The sequence below is a fragment of the Halteromyces radiatus genome, assembly GCF_025201355.1.
Source record: "Halteromyces radiatus strain CBS 162.75 chromosome Unknown BX664scaffold_4, whole genome shotgun sequence".
In the NCBI taxonomy this organism is placed as follows: domain Eukaryota; kingdom Fungi; phylum Mucoromycota; class Mucoromycetes; order Mucorales; family Cunninghamellaceae; genus Halteromyces; species Halteromyces radiatus.
In genome coordinates, this window is record NW_026251690.1 from 1933381 (window position 1) to 1947967 (window position 14587).

The 14587-nt window shown below is 33.3% G+C and overlaps 5 protein-coding genes across 5 annotated transcripts; 2 read left to right on the top strand and 3 right to left on the bottom strand.

Annotated features, from left to right (window-relative positions):
- Positions 1-1481: 1481 nt before the first annotated feature.
- BX664DRAFT_262307 (chitinase 1) lies at positions 1482-3580 on the top strand (the record flags this gene model as incomplete). Its single annotated transcript, XM_051540716.1, has 5 exons — positions 1482-1610; positions 1678-1870; positions 2007-2576; positions 2778-2873; positions 2913-3580. 5 exons carry the CDS (start codon positions 1482-1484, stop codon positions 3578-3580), a joined length of 1656 nt encoding a protein of 551 aa, XP_051400259.1.
- A 1885-nt stretch (positions 3581-5465) lies between these two features.
- BX664DRAFT_133836 (enhancer of polycomb-like-domain-containing protein) lies at positions 5466-8382 on the bottom strand. The gene is made up of 8 exons (XM_051539818.1): positions 8282-8382; positions 7926-8142; positions 7446-7778; positions 6883-7373; positions 6676-6814; positions 6296-6606; positions 5793-6199; positions 5466-5685 (listed from the first exon to the last, which is right to left on the bottom strand). The coding sequence occupies exons 2-8, from the start codon at positions 8088-8090 to the stop codon at positions 5609-5611; spliced, it is 1923 nt and encodes a 640-aa protein (XP_051400260.1). The 5' UTR covers positions 8091-8142; positions 8282-8382; the 3' UTR covers positions 5466-5608.
- A 153-nt stretch (positions 8383-8535) lies between these two features.
- On the bottom strand, positions 8536-10832 carry BX664DRAFT_314627 (uncharacterized protein; the record flags this gene model as incomplete). The annotated part of the gene is made up of 8 exons (XM_051542665.1): positions 8536-8854; positions 8920-9199; positions 9254-9303; positions 9395-9611; positions 9683-9774; positions 9862-10012; positions 10069-10151; positions 10411-10832. 8 exons carry the CDS (start codon positions 10830-10832, stop codon positions 8536-8538), a joined length of 1614 nt encoding a protein of 537 aa, XP_051400261.1.
- Positions 10833-11074: 242 nt separating this feature from the next.
- Positions 11075-13776, top strand: BX664DRAFT_332981 (uncharacterized protein). The gene is made up of 12 exons (XM_051545432.1): positions 11075-11229; positions 11313-11390; positions 11462-11559; positions 11643-11741; positions 11806-12090; positions 12150-12277; positions 12339-12511; positions 12578-12727; positions 12829-13021; positions 13088-13147; positions 13230-13348; positions 13430-13776. Exons 1-12 carry the CDS (start codon positions 11098-11100, stop codon positions 13667-13669), a joined length of 1755 nt encoding a protein of 584 aa, XP_051400262.1. The 5' UTR covers positions 11075-11097; the 3' UTR covers positions 13670-13776.
- BX664DRAFT_332983 (Mss4-like protein) lies at positions 13777-14337 on the bottom strand. Its single transcript, XM_051545433.1, has 2 exons — positions 14126-14337; positions 13777-14053 (listed from the first exon to the last, which is right to left on the bottom strand). Exons 1-2 carry the CDS (start codon positions 14276-14278, stop codon positions 13805-13807), a joined length of 402 nt encoding a protein of 133 aa, XP_051400263.1. The 5' UTR covers positions 14279-14337; the 3' UTR covers positions 13777-13804.
- Positions 14338-14587: the final 250 nt, after the last annotated feature.

Here is a 14587-nt window from a genome sequence, read left to right on the forward strand (position 1 = left end):
TACGTTAAATTGTCAAAAGAACGGGAGTCGAGATCTGATGATATTTCAATATATGGGTTGCCGGAGGATGATACGTTTCCATTTTTATACAGCAAACCAAGAATGATGTAAGGAAGGTTCTTTTTTTTTTTTTTTGTCGTTAAAAAAGTACTCTTATAGATTGAAGCTATATAGATGAAATAGGTTGTTTGTATCTCAGCCAGGATAAGTTTCTATGTTAATTCATTTTGTCCCTTTTTTTTGAGTTTTCTAGGGAATATGAGGTATATGTGGTACGAATTAAATTCAGGGTCATCATTTTGTGTGCGTGTGTGTGTGTGTGTTGAATACAGGGAAAAAAAATCCCTGATTTCCCAAATCGGTAAAAGGAAAGATTTTCACAGAAACGGAATTATGGCTCTGTATATGATCATTTCTGCTCATTTTGTGGTACGCTTGACATAAGCAAAATGGATGATTGTGTAAAGATAAAAAAAAAGTTTTTAAGTATTCTATTCCTTTTGACCGGAATATCGGTGAAGGTACGCTGTGAATAGATGACTATAATATGAGACAAAGAAATAATAGAACTAAAAGAAAAATCCAAAACGTCACTACTGCTACCGACGACGACAAATTGAACTTTATTAATAGTAATGCCGATCATGTCAAGTAATAATCGTCATTTAGTCATGATGACATTTTTTTTTTTTCAATGATGACCCGTTCCATAGCTGAGACCTGTATTAGGACAACAAGTGGGATGATCATCTTATCTTTTCACACACAAAAATTACTTCTTACGAAATTGGCCACGTTTGTGTCAGTATAACCTCCATACAGTATTCATTAATGATCGTACCACAGAACTGCTCAAAATCACCGCTTAATGATGAAACGTCCATTGATTTGTGACACTACATTCAAAAAAGGAAATAAATGCATTTTCATCATGGATTCTCTTTTATGCAACTTGTATTTTTTTTTTGATACTAGACTATGTTCAGTAATCAATAATAATGAGATGATCATATCAATCCATCTCTATGATATACAAAACTTTTTTCATTTTTTATTATTATTCGTTTCACGTTCCTTTTTCTTTACGTAAGAAAAAAAAATAATTAAATAGATTATTGATAGAAGACAGGATTTTTTTTTAAAGTTTTCCAAAAATAATAATGATAATATCATTTAATTTGCCACTTATTACGTTAGATGATCCTCGCGGTGGAAAAGAGAAACCCTAATACTAGTACTAATGAGAACAGGGTCCAGCCAAAGGGTGGATAATATGAATAGAATTTACCTTGTTCCTATTTTGGCTGCTGGCTTTGAAATCCAAAAAGAGTATAAAAATGTAAATCTTTTCAACTTTCTATTTCTTCTCTATCTTCTTTTTACTTCTTTAATATATATAAATATATATATTTAGTTGTTGTCAAATTTATTACCCCCCATAAAACATTCATTATTTATATCCTTCCTTTTAAACAAAAAAAATGATATTTGCCGGTAAACGATTTATTAGTATTGTTACTGCTACTGCTGCTCTTCTTGCCTCTTCTTCTTTTGGTTCGGTTGAAGCTAGTGGTATTCCTAGTAATGCTGTTGTTGAATATTGGGGTCAAGTAAGTTTTTTTTTGTGTAGATGATGATAAAAAATGTATTGATTTTTTTTTTTTCATTGCTGTATAGAATTCTGCTGCTGCTGGTGGAAGTGGCTCTCAACAAAATCTGGCTTACTATTGTGATGGTCAAACAGATGTGCTTGTTATCAGTTTCCTCTATGAATTCAACGTTGGTGGACTTCCAGGTTTGAACTTTGCTAACGCATGTACTACTTCTTTTGATGGAACTACTTTGTTACATTGTCCCGATATCGCTAAAGGTAATGAAAGACGACCAGTTCTTATTTTTTTTCTTTTCTTTTCTGTTCTGTTCTTTTCTTTTTTTTTTTTTAAAAAAAAAAATAACGATTAACACTATCTTTTTTTTTTTTTTTTTTGTTGGAAATGATTTTTTAGATATCAAAACATGTCAATCCAAAGGTGTCAAGATTTTGCTTTCTCTTGGTGGTGCAGCTGGTGCTTATGGATTCAGTTCTGATGCTCAAGCAACTACATTTGCGCAAACACTGTATGATATGTTTGGTGCTGGTACACATAAATATCGTCCGTTTGATGATGCTCAGGTAGATGGATTCGACTTTGATATTGAAGGTGGAGGCTCGACTGGATACGCCACTTTAGCAGATACTCTCAAATCTCTTTCCAACAATCAACTTTTAATTACTGGTGCTCCTCAATGTCCTTTCCCTGATGCCATGCTGGGTGATGCCTTGAATAATGCCTTTTTCGATGCCGTCTTTGTTCAATTCTACAACAATTATTGTACTCCTTCTGGTAGCAACTTCAACTTTGACACTTGGAACAACTGGGCAACAACTACTTCAAAGAACAAGAATGTCAAGGTCTTTTTGGGTCTTCCTGGTTCTCCAACCGCTGCTGGCAGTGGCTATCTCACCTTTAGTCAAATTCAATCAGCTGTACAAAGTGTTCAAAAATACAGTAGCTATGCTGGTGTCATGTTCTGGGGTAAGTGTGGCAATAATCAAAAATAGAAAAAAAGTGTGGGTGGATCTAGAATGAAGAAGAGAGGATCGGTGTTATGTCATGATCATCATCATCGGCATGATTATCATCATCGATGTGACCATCATTCAAAAAGTTATTTCCGTTGTACTCATTCCTTATCTTTTTTTTTTTTTTTTTTTTCATCATCATCTATTTATATAGATGCATCCCAAACTTATAGCAACACTCAAGTCTCACCCAATCTTGCCACTGCTGTAGGAAAATTGGTTCATGGTGGTGCATCTGGTTCTCCAAGCAGTTCGGATACTCCCTCCACTACCTCGGATGCTCCATCAGCTACTCCCACCACTGGTACTACATCGACTTCCTCCAGTAACAAACAATCATCTGCGTCGGCCACAGAATCATCCACTTCAGCTGTACCTTCATCCTCTCCTACAACCAGTCCATCTACATGTGTCAAGACTGGCGACAGTTGTCCTACCAACAATCAATACACCTGTTCCGGCAGCTCGTTTGCAGCATGCGATAATGGCAAGTGGGTGCTGCAAGGATGCCCCAGCGGACTTACGTGCTTCAAGACTACAGATGGATCATCTATCTATTGTGCTCAACCTCTGTCTGGCAAGGTCGATACTTGTTCTGCTTCTTCTGCCTCTCCTGCATCCGCTACTGCTCCCAAGCCTTATACAAATAATCGTGTGCAAGCTCAATTGTCTGTGGTCAGTTCCAATACATCATCATGGTCAGCCGTCATCAATGCCCGTCGTACCGATATCAAGCCATTTGGGTCTCAAGTCGTGGTGGGATTCACCCTTGGTCCTCATATGAATCTGACTTCAGCCGATAACGCAAAGATCTCGCAAAAAGGAAATAAGGTTACTATGCAAGTCAAGAATCCTCATCGAAAATCCATGGATTTGGTCTTCTCTATCAAGGGTTCCATTGATCAAGGCGGTGTCTTTGTCGCTCCTTCTTCCTCTAGTATGACTTTTCAATCCTAAAATGGTATAGATATTCTTCCAGAAAAAAAAAAAGGAACAATGGCGTGATGGTTGGCTTCTCAAATGGTTTGAATAGCTCTCTCTCTCTCTCTCTCTCTCTCTCTCTCTCTCTCTCTCACTCATATTTTTTTATTTTTATTATTAGTTTTATTATTATGATCTGTACATCATCGTCTTTTTTTTTTTTTTTTTTGGTGTTGAGCGTATGATGATTGTTGTATCAGTATAGTTTTATTCTTTATTTATGATTATCCTTTTTCAATATAAAAAAAATAAATAAATAAATACAGTGTTTTCAAAGTTTTTTGTCAGATCACAAGAAAATGCTTTTCGTGATGTTATAAAATAAAAAATCGTACTTCCCCAAAATGAATGTCGCATTACCACTTTTTCAGATATCGCTCTAGAGATGTCGGTAGAGTATGTCATTGATTGATGATTGATGATTGATGACTGATTGTTAGCTGATTCTTTTCAACAGGCCATATTTGGAAAAAAAAAGAACTATATTTTTTATATTGTATCACATAAGATAGGGGTATACTAATGTAATATTCATATCCTGTGATGTTGATGTGAATTTGCATAATAGTTCCTTTTTTTCTTCTTCTGAAATATTTTTGCCGGATTTATTTTATTCCTTGATCAAGTGAGAGATATAAAAAAGTGCAATTTTATTTTTCTTTTTTTTTTCTGTTTCTTTTTTCTCTTTTTTTTCTTTTTTTTTTCTTTTTCTTTTAATTTCTTTATCTATTTTGATATCAATTTTTAAACCAATTTACAAGCATACAAGACCTTCATATCCATCCATACCAAATACAAGTTTTTTTTTCTGGACTGCAACCTTACAAGAATCAAGACGGACCTTTAGGTCTATTTGCTTTTTTTTATATACACTTATTGGACTTCCTTCTTTCTGTGCTTGCATTAATAGTAAGTTTCTTTTAATAACAATGATGATGATACGGTATATTAATCATTCTCTTCTTTTTTTTTTTTTTTTTGAAATTTCTCTTGATTTTTCCAATTTCAAAGCGAATATCAAACTGTAACAGCAACATATAAAAATATGTTATCGCCTCTACGGAGGACGCATTTAATGCTTCTCTACAAGTAAGTTAAAATAAAAAAAATGGATATGTTGACTAAATAATATTTTATTTTCTGTTATTCAAAATACTCAATGGAACGACTACCACTCCTTTTTTTCTTGTTCTTTTTCTTCTTATATTCTCTATTTGGTTATGCGACAACTATCTCGTTTCTTCCCCGTCATTTATTTTCTATCCTTACGATAGTTTATTTCCTACTTTTGCGACATCTTATTCTTTGAATTCCGTCATTTTTTATTGAATAAAGTGTATCTGATTATCTACATAACTTGAAAGAAAATAGTGCACGGACCCTTTTTGATTGCGGTGACACAAGCGATACTATGTGGGGAGGGTAAAATGATATGATTTGACATGAATCCGCACATGTGCTTCAAGTCACCTTGGAACTACACGTGGCTACCATAGTAATGACACATAGAATGGAAGGCTATTATTATTATGATGATACTACTTATTTCTATTCTACAACATGGATACACGGACGATCAAGATTTTTATGACAAAATGAATGAAAATGATATATGATTTTTTTTTCTTTATTGGAAACTTTTTGTAAATAAACAGCGTGTAGAGGGAAAAGGGAGGTGTCGGTAAATATAAAACAAAGATACGCTTGTGTAGTATCATACAAGAAAAATGGTTCAATAAAAAAAAAAAAAGAGGGGGAAAGGATAGTGTGAGGAGTGGGGTGAAAAGAGAGTGTAGTGCGGAGGGATATATTAATATTGGTTCAATCACTACAACAATAATAATAATAGTAATAATAATGATAATAATAATGATAAAAAAAAGACCTTGTATAAAACAGAAGTGTCAACTTGACATGGAGAAAAAAAAAGATATATAGGTAAATATAGTACAAAAGAAGATAAATATGTGCGAGTATATGAGTGTTGTGGAAAGAGAAACCGATTTAGGAGACATGAGTGGTAGATCTTGGAGTAGAGGATCCATGGATATGAGATGTTGGCATTGCAGGACCGTTTTCTACTAGTGGCGTATCAAAAAAAAAAAAAAAAAATGAAGACGATTGATCAGCTTTTACGTTCGGCATGCCATTTATCACAAGTTTGGTAATCATCGTCGTCATCACTTACCTTTGGTGCCATTTGAACCATACATATCGTTATTCATCATATGAGTTGCTGCTGCTTGCTGTGGATTGATTCGATTATTATTATTGCTGCTGTTATTGTTTTGCTGCTGCTGCTTGATATTGATTCCGGCTGATGACGATGATGATGATGGTGGTAACGTATTGTTAACCGAATTTGATGACGATGAGGAAGTCATCGGTGATGGCAAAGATGTATTGGCATTCGTACTTTGCAGTGCAATACGTTGTTGTTGTTGTTGTTGTTGTTGCTGCTGTTGATCCAATTGTTTTTGTTGGGGTTGTCCAGATCTTAAATTTGACATACTATTGAACGGTTGCATAAACGGAAGAGTGATAAGATTTCGGAGATCTGATTCACCCAAAAGTCGTGTTCGATGTTGTAAATGACTATAGCATTATATGTATTAGAGAAAAAAAAATAAAGATCAGTATTTTTTTTTATTACTATTTTTTAATCACTTTGCCTGTTTTTATTTCTTTTACCTTTCATTCATCATGTCATATTCCCAATCAGAATCATCGCTTTCAGAATCCATATCAAATTCATACATGTTTCCTGATATTCCGTTCTTGCCGCCACTTGATACCGTTGGTTGGGATGATTTCGACCGGAAACCAATACGATCAATAAATACTCGACCACCGCGTCCCATTCTTCGTCGATACCGAGGTCCACCGGATGTATGATGTATTGATGACTGCTTGATATTGTTGTTTTTATCATTTGGTGATGATAATGAGAGTTGTTGGTAGAATAAGGATGATAATGGTTTGGGAAACGGCTGGTAAGGATACTATTAGTAAAAATAAAAAAAAATGAGTATAGTCGAATATATAATTCCTTTTTGATAATCTAAACTTACTTCTGTAACATCTTCATATAAAGCGTCACGTTCTCGTTTTCGTGATAGTTCGGCTTCAATTTGTAATTGTAATGGTGATTTTTCGAATTTTTCACTGGCATCGCGTTTGAGTCGTGAGAGGGGTATTTTGATGGTAGTTCTAAATATACAAAATAAATAATTAGTTAATCTTTTCAAAATGATGAATATGATGACCAAAAGACTTACCCAGATCCAGATTCAGCTGAAGACACCTTGCGTTTCTTTTTTGATAATAATATTTGATTGAAATCTTCATCTTCTTTGATATCCAATATACGTTGACATTCACGGGCACGACATGTTTTATCGAATACTGCATGTTCTAATACCAAACCTTCTTTCCGAATCTTTTCTCGTCGTAGCACCATTTCCAATAGATTGCGCGCCATTTCCATTTCTGACCGTAGTTTCCGTAACCTTTCCAATGATTGTTGATCAGTACGTCGAGTTTTTCGTACAGGTTTCGTTTCACGTCGTCGGAAGCAAACATAAGGATCAATTTCATGTTTTAATACATCTTCATAGGCCAAGACAGGAATGATAGATTTACCACCACGTTTAATTCGTCGTTCTTTCCAGTGTTCGTATAGTTGTGGAGATGCTGCCCAGTTGTGAATCATTGAATTGTTGGGAACAAGTAACAAGAAATCTTCATATTCAGGTATGTGAGATACATCCTACAAATATATGAAAAAAAAAACCATAAGATACTTGGTAATTTTAATTTATTTTGAAAAACTAGTACTTACCAAATGAAGATGAGGAAGCTGTTGATTGGTAATGGATTCAAATTCCCACATAAGTTTTTCAAAATCATCTTCAGATAGTGACAATGAATTCTTGTGTTTCTTGTAATAGACGTCATCATCTTCATCCATGACATAAGGACAACCAGTAGTGTCCTCCACTGTAGATGAAAACCGGATCAATGTTGAAGGTTCCTTGTATTTCTTTTTGTAAAGCTTGGAAAATTCTTTAGCGTCAATCACATTGGAAGCATCAGGTGTAGGAATATATGTTTGTACTGTAGCTCCAGTTGTAACTGCCGCTTGTGCTGCAGAGATGGCTGCTTGTAAATCATGCTAAAAGAATCAAAAAAAAAAAAAATTGGTTGAGTCCTAAAAATAGTAACTATTGTCCCGTTCACGTTCCATCAAGATGACCATCTGTCACCATCACTTTCACCGTTGCTTGCGATGACAATCTAAAACTCGATAATATGTCCTTACCTCTTCTTCTTCTTCTTTTTCTACACCAGTTTCAATCTGAGGCACAGCACGTTGAATGATGTTGGCAGGATCCACCAAGTCAGGTAGTTGAGATTCCTTGTAAACAGGTAGCGGATGCTTTGGAGAAAGCTTCTTGACACGGAATCTTGACACCATGTTGGTCATGCTTCAGTTACACGATGATCGGGCAATAATAAAATATAACAATAGAAAGTCACTATAAAGAAAGGGTGATGTAAAATAAAAAAAAAAAAAGTGATGAGTAAGCAAAAGTTCCCGCTGCGCCTTTTTTTTTTTCATTGATTCACTTTTTCTTTTTTTTTTATCTTTTCACTTATTCTCTACATTATACTTACATCTTCGTACTGTGATCGTCTGATGATGTTGCCAATCTGTTGATGGTAGATGTAATTGTTCTTTTTTTTTTTTTGGGAGGAGGCGGATATTTGGTGTGATATTTTGTTTTGAAAATTTTTTTTTTTGTTTTGGTTTCCATTTTCAACAAAAAAGTCGCGCTGTTACAACGTCACGCGGAATATATCGGAGAATCAAGTTGATTGGGTGAGACAATACCAGAAAAAGGGGGTGAAGAATTGAATCTTGACAACAATTATTGATGATTTGTTGTTGTTGAGATACTACTGTGATGTTGTTGATAATGCTGAGAAATGATATAATCTACTTGAGTCCTATCTTGATCAGTGATAAGGATACCATCCATTCTTGTCAGTTTTATACATGCCTTGATAAATAATGCCCTATAAGTCAGACGTCGTTGTAGCCAAGGTAGAGAGAGACTGCGAACATGCTCCATATCCTTTAAGATCCATTCTTCATTATGATCTTCAATAATATATCGATAAGTTTGATTACTACTTGAGTTTTTTCCATTAAGTGGTGAATAATATCTGCATGACACAGGATTTTCCCTATATAAATATATAATATATAAGTCTTTAATCTTGCCCTTGTTTTTTTTTTTTTTTTATCTTACCGGAGATCCAAAAACTGAAGTTTCTCCAATGATTGAAGATGCTTGACAAGATCATTCACGTTTTCCATTTGATTGCCAACTAATATTAGCCTCTGTAAGTAACCAAGTTTTCGTAAAGGTTTGATAGATTCCAAATGATTATAACTAAGATTGAGTACAGAGAGATTTGGCAATTGTTGAGCGAAATCACGAGGTAGTTTCTTCATATGAGCATCACATAGTTCCAGATATTCCAAACCAAAAAAATCTACCATGGTATCAATATGATGTATATGGTTTCCTATGAAAGACAACAATTAAGTTTTTTGGATAATGTTACTAATATAAATTTTACCTGATAAATATAACGTTCGAGTTCCACGCAACTGTTGCAAATGCCAGTCCCTATAGTCAAAAAAAAAAAAAAACAATTTATGAGAAAAGAAATGTAAAAAAAAAAAAAAAAAAAAAGAAAAGTAAATAAATTAGTACTTACATTGGTTGATCACATTGGTCACGAATAGATACATCGGATAATCTTGAAATACAATTAAAGTTAGTGAAGTAAGATATATGATTGTCATCCAAGTAGAGAGTACGCAGGTCGGGAAAGAAGGATCCATCAAAGGTAGAAATTCGATTAAAACATATTCGAAGAACCTTGAGGTATTCCATAGGCTTTGTCAAGTTGAGACTTTGAACTTCATTATGGTCTATAAATAAATAATAAAACAAAAAAAAGAGTTAATATATGTATCAAAACTATTCTTATTTATTAACTTACCAAGATTTAAAGTTTTTAAATGAGAAAGAGCTTCAATAGATTCCAAAATAGTAATACGATTGTAGGAAACATCCAAATTTTCAAGACTTTCTCTGGAACAAGAAGAATAAAAGGAGAGAGGATACGTTAGATAGAAAAGGGAAAAAAAAAAGAAGAGAAAGAAAAAACGAAAAATTTACAGCCGAGTCGAGTCACCGAAATTTAATCTTTGAAGGCGGTTACTGCGGAGGTTTAAAGTGATGAGACCATGCATAAATCCAAATGGAATACAGGATGTCACTTTGTTGTTTTCTGCATGTAAGATTCGTAAATGAATAAGTGATTCGATCCCTATATAAGGTATCATTAATTAAGATATATTTGATAATCATTTGATTTTATTTCACCTTTAAATGAACTAATGGCGTTATTACAAATATCCAAATGTTGTAAATTTATCAAGTTAATAAGACCATCAATCTCTGTAAGTCTATACAAACAAAAAAATAAAATAAAATAAAATAAAAAAGGTTACAGTAAGAATATATATTATATTATTATATTTGATCAAATGATACCTGTTTTTGTTAATGATCAATGTTTGTAGACTGGCGGGTAAGTTATCCAATTGAAAAATCAAATTATCGGTTCTTGAAAACGGATGAAATATTAGCAGACCTTATCATCATCATCATCATCATCACTTTTTTTTTTTTTTTTTTTTTTTTTTTTTTTTTTTACGAACTTACAATACTAAACTTTTCAATCCAGGTAGTATAGTAGAAAGGTTTTTTAATTTTGTCAAATTTTGTCGGCTGAGATTAAGGTGATTGATGGTAAACCATTGATCAACTGGACAAAGAGAAGAGATACGATGAAAAGTTTGATGTAAAGCAACATTGGGGGTTATTATCTTTTCGTTAAAAGTAAATATGTCTCGAAAATGATCCAAGGATAATATTTTATATTGATCTTTTATACTATTGGACGACTTGACAGATAGAATGCTATCATGTGTTATTGATGATGATGTTGATCCCGATGATGATTCTTTTGATGGTAAATTGGTAACTACAGGGTTGCACTGATCGGAGATTTCAGTATGATTATTCTTCATTTTGTTGTTATCAGATGTCAAAAGAGTGATAACGTTCCTGACGCTGTCAAGCATATTTTTTTTCTTCTTTGAATAAAGTAAAAAAATATATATGTAAAGAAATCAATAAAAAAAAAAGTGGTAAATAATCAAAGTAGAATGACCTTTTTTTTATATATTTCATACAGTTGGATGGCCATTGTTTCTTTTTCTTACTTGAATGAATCCCTGATTCACGTGTTCTCTCAATTGTATGGCGGGAGTTGAAAAACAATATCATTCTGTTGGGTCCATTTTTTTTTTCTCGATTTTTCTTTCTTCATTATTATATATTCACCACATGATTCGACGCTTGACTATTTTATATGGCTCAGAAACTGGTTGTGCTTTGGATGTAGCTGAAACTCTTAGTAGGCAAGCAAGACGAAGACGTTTCAAAGTTAGAGTTATCGCTATGGATGACTATGATAGGGTAAAGTACTAAATTCATTTACTCTGTTTTGACATTTTACAAATTAATCAACCCTTTTATTATTATTTTTATTATTATTACAGTCTCAATTAGTAGAAGAAAAATTATTACTCTTCGTATGCTCAACAACTGGACAAGGAGAAGAACCTGCGAACATGAAGGTAAATAGAGCAATCTTCATATTTTTTATTTTTTTTACTGAACTAATTAATTATATATTTTTTCTCTTTAGAAATTCTGGCGTTTCCTTTTGAAGAAAAGCTTATCTCATACTCTTTTGAAAGACATTGATTGTGCTGTTTTTGGCTTGGGTGATTCTTCATATCGCAAGTAAGTGATAATTGATCTTGAAACAGGATATTTGACCTATATAACTGATCATCCACCCTCTTTTTTTTTTTCGTTGTTGATAGATTCAATTATCCTGCAAAGAAACTTTATAGACGCTTAGAGCAACTAGGTGCAAATATGATACAATCAAGAGGTGATGGTGATGATCAACATTACCAAGGGTAAGAGTATATTATATGGAAAAATAAAGTTATTTACTTAATTCCATACTCTGGTTATATATAGATTGGATGGGGCACTTCTTCCTTGGATGGATGGGTTATGGAAGAACGTGATGACCAAATACCCTTTACCTGATACAATGAAATGTATCCCAGATGATGAACTGCTCTCTCCAAGTTTTCGAATGTCTTTTATAGATCAAGTATCAGATCCAACATTATTACAAGAATCTTCCAATATTCCAGGTGAATTTGATATGGAACTGCTTGATAATAAACGTATCACAGCTGCTGATCATTTTCAAGATGTTAGACATATTGCTTTATACAACAGTTCTCCAGAATTCAAGTAAGTAAAAAAAAAAAAGTTTAGATTTCCTTTTACTCAACCATATATGATAACAATAGATACGATCCAGGGGATATTGCGGTCATCACTCCTCAAAACCTTCCTGAAGATGTGGATACCTTTTTGAAACAAATGAAATGGACAGATTTGGCCGATAAATACATTCAATTTGAAGCAACCGATGAAGGTAAGGATGAATTGATATGCTGAACTATTATTAACTAATTTTATGATGTGTTCTGACATAGATAAGCACTTACCTCATCAATGGCCAAAAGTGATTACATTCCGTGATCTTTTTACCAAACATTTGGATATCTTTGGTGTTCCTCGGCGATCCTTCTTTGAAATGCTCTCTTATTTTACAACAAATCAAGATCACGTTGAACGTCTACGTGAATTCATATCACCAGAAGGACAGGTACAAAGGAAAAAAAATCAATTAGGTTAGAACAATGTATTCACATCTTCTTTTGTCTGAATTTAGGATGATATGTGGGCCTATTGTCAACGACCTAGACGGACTATTGCTGAAATTCTGTATGACTTTACACCATTGAATTTACCCTTTGATTATATATTGGATTTGTTTCCTCCTTTACAACCACGATCATTTTCAATTGCGTCCAGTCTCAAGGTAACAAAAAAAAAAAAATTAGTTGTTATCGGTCCGTCATCAGATATATGAGTAACTCTTTTTTTTTTTTTTTTTTTTTTTTTTTTTTGTGGTTTTGACAGGCCCATCCTCACACTATGGAACTTTGTATTGGTATTGTCAAGTACAAAACAATTTTGAAAAAGATTCGACGTGGCATATTAACCAAATGGATATCAACATTGGAACCTGGTCAGGTTATCAAGCGGGTACGCATTGTTAGAGGTACTATGAATTTGCCACCTTCTGAACTGCCTTTACTGGCTATTGGTCCTGGTAAGAAATCAAAAACATATAATGGGAATAAAATAAGTTATACTTATATACTACTTATTATTGCAGGCACTGGTGTAGCACCAATGCGATCCTTTTTAGAAGAACGGATATCTGAAAATGCATACAGTAATTGACTCATAGCTTAGCTAACGCATAGAGTGTTATGGAAACTCATCTTTTCTTTTTTTTTTCTTTTCTTTATTTCTAGATAATGTATTATTCTTTGGTTGTCGATACAAGGACAAGGATTATCATTACAAAGAAGAATGGGAACGTTATGCAAAGGATGGAAAGCTTCAAATATTTCCTGCATTTTCAAGAGATCAGGTACTTTCAAAAGTCGTAAAAAAAAAAAAAAAAAAAAAAAAAACTGAAATGAATAATTTCTTTTTATTGATATTTTATTAGGAAACCAAAGTATATGTTCAAGATCTAATACTTCAACAATCGAGCTTGGTATGGAATATGATTGAAGAACAACAGTGCAAAGTAGTACTCTCTGGATCATCAGGAAAAATGCCAGATCAAGTTGCTTATGCATTGAAAAGGGTTTTTATGGAAGAAGGCGGACTGGATGCAGAACAAGCTGAAGAATACTTTGCTCATATGAACAAAACTGGTCAATACCAAGAAGAATGCTGGACATGAATAATGTGAATATAGATTAGAATATAGACAGTTCATTACATATATATAATTGATACGTTTTCCAGCCAGTCAATAAAAAAAAAAGTTAATATTTATTTAAAAGAGAATTTTTTTTACAATAAAAATAATATAAAACTAGAAACGATAACGAGCACGTTGTATACTAACTAGATATTCCTTTGGAGATGCTGAAGTATCATGGTAACCAATAGGACCAAGGTCACAGTCAGCACAAGATAAGTATTTGACAGTACCAATAGTTTTAGAGAAGCCAACATTATCAAAGTCCATCATATCACCAAGCAACCAAAACCGAGTTTCTTCTTTATCTTTTTCTTGATTCACAGATGCATCACTTGGTAAACAATTTTCTGGTAAGGAGAGCTAAAATAAATAAATAAATAAATAAAACGAATAAACTTGTCATAGTCTATTTAGGTTGTATTACTATTTTACTTTGGTACCATCGCGTTGGACGAGAACAGCGGTGTTTTTCCGTAAAATGACACATTGACAGCCTTCCTTGGGACAAAGTAAATCAGCCTTGTTTTTGTTTGTGTCATTATTAAGAATAGCATCGAGAGTAAGGGTGTTAAATGATTGAATCATGTTGCAAGTTTGGTGAATTTTGAAATAGGTGCAAGTAACAAAAAAAGAGAAAAAAAAAAAAAAAAAAGGAAAAGAGGAAGAAAAAAAAAAAAAAAAAAGGAAGCACCAAAGGCGCTGACCCAAATCTGAATCTGGACTCCTTGGTATCATTTCACTCACACATACTCTTTTTTTTTTTCTTTTCCAAGCATGGCATCAATCAATCATCATTTGTGGCTCGATATTTTGTATTGTTATCTTAGAAATATGATAAAAAAAAACGCTGCTATAAATTGATGATGGTATTCAAAGAGAGAGAGAAAAAAAAAG